The sequence below is a fragment of the Sus scrofa genome, chromosome 7 (genome assembly GCF_000003025.6).
Source record: "Sus scrofa isolate TJ Tabasco breed Duroc chromosome 7, Sscrofa11.1, whole genome shotgun sequence".
Lineage (NCBI taxonomy): Eukaryota > Metazoa > Chordata > Mammalia > Artiodactyla > Suidae > Sus > Sus scrofa.
The window spans coordinates 36,453,638-36,460,943 of record NC_010449.5 but is presented as its reverse complement, the minus strand read 5'-3'; the positions used below and the strand labels follow the sequence as shown (position 1 = coordinate 36,460,943).

General features: G+C 50.9%; 1 protein-coding gene across 2 annotated transcripts; it reads left to right on the top strand.

Annotated features, from left to right (window-relative positions):
- TREML1 (triggering receptor expressed on myeloid cells like 1) lies at positions 233-5,316 on the top strand. 2 transcript variants are annotated; one of them, NM_001243504.1, is given in 6 exon segments: positions 233-322; positions 494-826; positions 3,319-3,430; positions 3,802-3,887; positions 4,369-4,421; positions 4,765-5,316. In NM_001243504.1, coding segments are annotated over 6 exon segments (933 nt in total). In that variant the 5' UTR covers positions 233-279; the 3' UTR covers positions 5,071-5,316.

Genomic DNA, 7,306 nt, shown 5'->3' with positions numbered 1-7,306 from the left:
CCTCCTCCGGCCTCCTTCCTTAGAGGGCCCAGGACCTCTGGCATTCTCACCCTGCCTTGCCCACGCCTACCCTCAGGGTCGGTTTCTGAGTGCTGAGCCAACCAGGGCTGGGAAGAGCTCCTTATCCCCACCCATGGAGGAGCCCATCAGTGCCTGACTCCCACCCCATGGTCACTGAGAGCCCCACGTGACTATCTGAGACAAAAGTTTCCTGCCCCCAGGGGAATGTTGTGTCAGTGCCCCCAGGAAGCCCCAGAGCGGACATCTCCCTTCCCAGCCATGGGCCCCCACCTGCTCCTGCTGCTGCTTCTGGGACTAGCAGGTAAGGTTCTGAAGGGACCATGATCACTCCCCACACCCAGGAATAACTGGCATGACATGGCAACAATAGTAGGTGTAAGCCCAGAAGGTCGATCTCTAGATCCCGGTGCCCTGTGCAGTTGGGTGGGCCTGGAGGCATCCCGTCCTACCCTCCTCAACTTTCCCTCCCCAGGCCAGGGCTCGGCTGGCAGCCTCCCTGAGCTGCTGCAGGCGCCCGTAGGGAGCTCCATCCTGGTGCAGTGCCACTACCGACCCCAGGACCTCAGGGCTCGAAAGGTGTGGTGCCGGTTCCTGCAGGGGGTATGCCAGCCCGTGGTGTCGTCAGTGGTGGACCGCCGGACCCCGGCTGGCAGCCGCATCTTTCTCACCGACATGGGGGGTGGCCTGCTCCAGGTGGAGATGGTTACCCTGCAGGAGGAGGATGCCGGGGAGTACGGCTGCCTGGTGGAGGGGGCCTCGGGGCCCCAGACTGTGCACAAAGTCACTCTGGACGTGCTCCCCGCAGGTGAGTTATCCTGGCTGGGCACTACCCCTCTGATCTGCCTTCTCACCCCCATCTGCTATTCTTGGGTCCTTGGGGGCCGGAGGTCCTGGTAGGGGAGGAATTGGGAGAAGATATCCTTTTGACAGCTCTGCAGGGAACGGAAACCAAACTAAGTGAGAAGTCGGAGATAAAGAGCCAAATAGTGCCCCCTCACCCCGCCTTTGTGGCACAAGTGGGTCTCCCCACAGGAAGTCACTCCTCCTTCCCCGCTGATGGCCTTGGCCTCCCCATCCAGCATTTTCAATACACTTGATGCTGGTTTTTTTCCCTTATAATTTTTTTTTTCTTTTTAGGGCCACACCCACAGCATAAGGAAATTTCTAGTCTAGGGGTCAAATCAGAGCTGTAGCTGCTGGCCTACACCACAGCTCACAGCAACACCAGATCCTTAACCCACTGAGCAAGGCCAGGGATCGAACTCAGGTCCTCATGGATAGTAGTCGGGTTTGTTACTGCTCAGCCATAACTGGAACTCCTGGAATTTTTTAATCTTCCAGGTTTCTGTTCCTCTAACCATAAGTTCAATGGTTTGCAAATCACTGAGTTTATATCTTATTTAATTTTTCTAAAGTCTTCACTGAGCATCTAGTACATGCCTCACCTACAGGCAGGGAACATTCCGCACCTGAATTCCTTCAACTCATTCAGGTTTTTTTGGTTTTTGTTTTTTGTTTTTTGTATTTTGTCTCTTTTTAGGGCCGCTCCTACGGCATATGGAGGTTCCCAGGCTACGGGTTGAATCAGAGCTGTAGCCACCGGCCTGTGCCAGAGCCACAGAAACACCAGATCAGAGCCACATCTGCGACCTACAGCACAACTCACGGCAATGCCGGATCCTTAACCCATTGAGCGAGGCCAGGGATCGAACCCGCAACCTCATGGTTCCTAGTCAGATCCGTTTCTGCTGCACCACGATGGGAACTCCTCATTCAGTTTTAAAAGCAGAAAAATTCAGTCAGTATTCTCAAGCCTGTTTCCAGTATAGAAAGTACTTTATTTTCCCCAGTTTCATTTTCATGGCCTATTACTTTCTCATGTCTAAACATTTTTTGAAAGAACACTTTAAAGTATTGCTAAAATACTTTAAATAAGATATTTAAGGAGTTCCTGTCGTGGTTCAGTGGTTAACGAATCCGACTAGGAACCATGAGGTTGCAGGTTCGATCCCTGGCCTTGCTAAGAGGGTTAAGGATCCGGCGTTGCCGTGAGTTGTGGTGTAGGTCACAGATGCGGCTTGGATCCCGCGTTGCTGTGGCTCTGGCGTAGGCCAGTGGCTGCAGCTCCGATTCAACCCCAAGCCTGGGAACCTCCATATGCCACGGGAGCAGCCCAAGAAATGGCAAAAAGACAAAAAAAAAAAAAAAAAATTTAAATAACAAAATAAGACATAATTTAAAAAATTTTCTTTCAGGAAAATGGTCAGCTACCTGACGGAGCAGAGACTGGCCTAATTTCTGCTTATGGATGCTGATTTTTTTTTTTTCATTTTCAGGTCTCCCTTTTCCTAGTAATTTGTGCCAAATACCCAAAATAATGAAATTAAGAAAGGCATTTTTCTTTCTCTTGGTTTCTTTTCCATTTGTTCATTATGAAGATGGACTAAGGTGTCATTAGAATCTTTTGAGTCCCCAGTTATTAATTATATTACAGATATACTCCTGTTAACCCTGGTCACCCTTTGTTTTTCTCCTTCCTTCACAGTCTAAGGTCTAGTAAGTCAAGGTTACAAGTCCGTGAGGCAAGTTGTACCAAGGCGATGCCCTGGGAGGGGGTGGCCGGGGAGACGGTGTTCTCAAGGCAGATCCTCAGGCCCCGAGAAACCAACCCCGTGTCCGACAGCCAGAAGTTGAGCGTGTTCTTGGGAGGACAGAAACCAAGTCTCAGGGTCCAAGCAAGGCTGGGCACTGTGTCACATCAGGGCTTAGCTCCTGAGGGTAGAACTTGGGATGGGGTCCAATCAGCCTGTAAGGGGGTCCCAGGGTTGCATGTGTGCAGAGAGGTCTAGCAGGTGGAGCTGAGGCCTCTTTAGAGACCAAGTCATGAGAGCCAGGCACCAGGTGTCCAATGAGAAGAGCGCAGAGGGACCTACTCTGGGGTGGGGTAGGGAGATGGGCATGGCTTACCCAGTGGGGTTTTGGCATAGTCTGAGCAGCCTGATTAGACCAGAGGGGTACAGAGGGAGCAGGTAAAGGAGGAGAAATGCAGGGGGGAGGGTTTGGAGCTGGGGGTTGAGGGGAAAGGGAGCATATTCACAACCATAAAAGATAAAGAGGCCGTTCACTGACCTCCAGAATGAGAGGCCCCTAAGGAACATCCCAAGTGGTCCTTCTTTGTGTTTCTTACTGGGGACCTCTCCTTCCTCAGCTCCGCTCTCCCAGTACCTACGTCTCAACCGGCCCTTGAACCTTGCTCACAATGGGCCTGTGCTCATGAAGTTTTTCCTTCTGACTCAGCTCCTGGCCTGGAGGAGGAGGAGGAGACCTATCAGGTTGGGAGTCTGGCTGACAGCTCTTCGGACCCTGCAGGCAGTGCCAGCCCTTTGAATCCTGGCCTGGATAAGAAGAGGTACTGACAAGGACTGTATCCGGGTGGCTGGGAAAAGGGTGGAGGTGAACGTGGTGGCTTGCTTAGAGCCCCAGACTACATCAGAGGAAAACTGTACCATTCTTTCCACCCCTGGAGAACTTCCAGAGGCAGGTAGATGGACAGACCTCTCCATCCTAGTTCATCCTCTCTGACCCCTTTACCCCCAAGGATCTCCAGCCAGGATTCCCTGGTCATCCGTCTCTCTTCTGCCCTCCTCATGCCATTCCAGGAAACTTTCTCCCAACCATGGCTCACTGAGAACTGCATCTCTTTGCCACTTCTCTGGGATTCGTGGCAAGTAGCTGCCCGCCAGATTCAGGGCTAAGCTCATCCACTCCTTTGTTTCTCAGCAGACTCTTGATTTGGGGCGCTGTGTTCCTGCTGGGCCTGCTGGTGGTGGCAGTGGTGCTGTTTACCATGATGGCAAGAAGGAAAGGTAAGGAGCTGTCTACCTGCCTGAACCGGCATAACCCCTTGTCCTGTACCAGCCAGTCTTGCATTTGAGGCTGGGAGTCTAAGTCTGTTCCCCATACAGATGGGCTTCGGGAAGGGCCCCAGACCCTAGAACTCCCATGGCTGAGGGATGGAGGTGGGAGGAGATGCAGTGGGGAGAGACAGGAACTGGAGAAAGTGAGACAGGAGAACTGGGGACGGATACCTGGGGCAAGTGGGGGATTTCAGGAGATGGGTTGAGTGGAGGCAGGAGCAGGGAGCTGTGGAACCAGGAAGGGAGAGTTAGGGCTGCTGGGGCGGGGGCTGGGGAGACGGAGGAGGTGGGGAAACTTTGCTGGTGGGAGTGGGGAAGGTGCATATGGACCAACCAGGACAGAGGTTTCTGAGGTTTTCTGAAGTGGGGGTGGGGGGGACAGTGCGTCAGCACAGGAAACAAACTGCCCTTCTGTCCCTTGTCCTGCCAGGGAACAGGCTTGGTGTCTGTGGACAGTTTCAGAGCAGTGGCATCTCAGGCCTGGTAAGAGATCCCCACAGGCCCCCAGCCAAATTCCCTGGACCATCCTGGAACTCATGAGATGTTGGGGTGGAGAAAACGCTGGTTCCCAGTTGAGGTCCAAAGCTTCCTCCTAAATGCTGTAAACTTGGCCACAGTGCTCTCCCGCCTTCCCTCCTTGCTCTCCCGTCTCTTCAGATTTGGGGAGAAACTTGGGGCTTGAAAATCTTTGAGGTGAAGCCCTCCTGCCCACTGCCATTCTAAGGATTCAGGAGTTAAGAGCCAGTGTGGTCCTGGGTTTCCCACCAAAGGGAACTGGGGCAGAGGAAGGCATTTCCTCTGTCTGATTTGTCTGCTTTTGTTACAGGCCTCCTCCCCGGGGGTCCACCACTCCGGCGACACTGGACCAGCTGCTGACTTGCCCTCGGACATCCCATACGTTAGGCTCGACTCGCCACCTTCCTTCGACAATACCACCTACACCAACCTGCCTCTTGATCCCCTGTCGGAGAAGCCCCCATCCCCATCTTCTTTTCCTCCTCTGCCTCCTAAGGTCATGACCTCCAAGCCTGTGACATATGCCACAGTCGTCTTCCCTGAAGGAGACAAGAGTGGAAGAGCCTCCTGTGAGCCAGTCCAGGACCCACCTAACAGCCAGACTCCACCTAGCTAAGCCGCTCCCCTTCCTGTAAACTCAGAGATCATCCCCAGTCTTCAGTGTAGCCATCCATGCAGCCTGCACCCTAGATCCCCCGGGTACCAGGGCAACTAGGGGCTTTAGGACCTGATCTAATGTCTGGACTTTTCTGACCCGGTAGGTGGTACTTGGAATGACTGAGGTGTCTCGGGAAGCCCCCCTGCCCCATGCTAGTACCCCTGCCATTACAGTACTGGGCTAAATAAACTCTACCTGATAATATATGAGCTCTTGGTGCTTGAGAGGGAAGAAAAGGGCCCAAGTGCAACTTCACGTGGCCTGTGAACTGAAAGGCTGGTCCAGAGTGTGTGTTGTGTGGTCTCCTGCTGGTCTTGCCAGTGGGGAGGTGTTTTCCCTTCCTGGTTAGAAAACTGCAGTGCAGGCTAATTTAAGGGGCATCAAGAAGGCTTCTTCAAAAGTATTTCCTGGAGTTCCTGTCGTGGCAGTGCGGAAACGAATTTGACTAGTAACCATGAGGACACAGGTTCAATCCTTGGCCTCACACATGGGTTAAGAATCCGGTGTTGCCATGAGTTGTGGTGTAGCTCGCAGATGCGGCTGGGATCCTGAGTTGCTGTGGCAGTGGTGTAGGCCGGCAGCTATAGCTCCGATTCGACCCCTAGCCTGGGAACCTCCACATGCTGCGGGAGCGGCCCTAAAAAGACAAAAAACAAAACAACTAAACTATTTCCTGACTTTATCATGATACCTGATACTATAGATTCATTTGCTTGGGTCTAGACATCTCTTCTGCTTTCTGCTCTACACCTTGGAAACAAGTGACATCTTATGATATGACAATATATAGTGGGAGAAGGGGGGTAATAATTGGTGCAGGAGAGTCAGGACAGATGGGGCATGAGAGATGGGGTTAAAAAGAAAGAGGAGTAAGGTCAGAAACTGAAATACATACCAAGCCTATTCCTTGGCAGGACAAAGGATTTTCAAGCCCCAAGAAATAAAAGGCCTTTGCAGACATCAGTTTTAGCAGAGCTGGTGCTTTCTCAACTGGGTGGCCATCTGGTAGCTCTGTTCCCTTTGGTCTGAACTCCGAGCCTGGGAAAAGGGCAGTGGGGATGGGCACAGGGGGTAAGGGGAGGAGGAATAAATGGTGCGGGTGGGGCCGTGGTTAAGTGTAAAGGAAGGCTAGTGTCGGCTGGAGATAGGAGGGCCTTTATGGTTTCCAGCCAGGTTTCTTCTCAAACTGTTCAGTTTGAAAATACTTGCCCATATTGAGATGAGAGACTTCAATGGAGAGGATGAGGTGCTCAGGAACCCAGTCTTTTATAATAACGGAGAACCAGGGAAAGAGAGGTGTCCACCATTTCCAGGGGCCCTAGGCGTGGTGTAGGCACCTGAGGAGAAGGGACAGGCAGAGGCTGTGGGAGCCTAGTGAGGCTATTTTCAGGGAGCTGTGGCAGGATGTTCTGAGCTTCCTCTGATAGTCTTAGCCTGTGACAGAACCTAAATTTACTCTGTCCCTGGGGGAGGGAGCAGCTGCCCATCAATCAACTAAGCCCTCGTTTCCCTGGGCTAAGATGACTGGGGACTTGCCTTGTAGGCAGGCAAAGTGGGGGTGGCAGTGGGGAACAGGAGAATGTGGGGGAAGGGCAGAATAAAGGCTAAAAAGAGCCCTTCTGGGAGAAACCTACCCTAGTCGGATGCAGCTTGAATTTTTTAGAACCTGACAGAAGTAGAAGTATATTTAATCACAGAAGGGAAAATAGTAAGATATTCAGTTGGCTGGTAGAGAATCGGGAAGGAGGAAGGAGAAATATATTAATTCCATCATTGCTCGTGGTAGGAATTCTACCAATCAGAGTCATAGTTACAAAGGTAACTTCTAAAATGAAAATCCTAAACTAAATTTAGTATTTAGTAAATTTTTACTGTAAGAAACACAAAAACAAAGCAAAGAAAATGCTTCATCAGACTGCTTCATATCAGACCACTTGGAATTCAGTTAAAGAAGTTCTCAGAGGAAAATTCCCATCTTTAACAAGATTTAAGCACCTTATTCAAATAACTAGTTAATTTTAAAGGAGAAATGATATACAACTAATACATAAATGAAAGAGCTTATTCTTTGAAATACAATGAAGTAACAAAGTATTAGCTACTTACTCAAAAAGAAGGATGAAATAAGAAATGACAGAGGGGAAATAATCACAGTTATAAAGAAAAAAAGTAACAAGAGTGTTTTGTGCTGCTT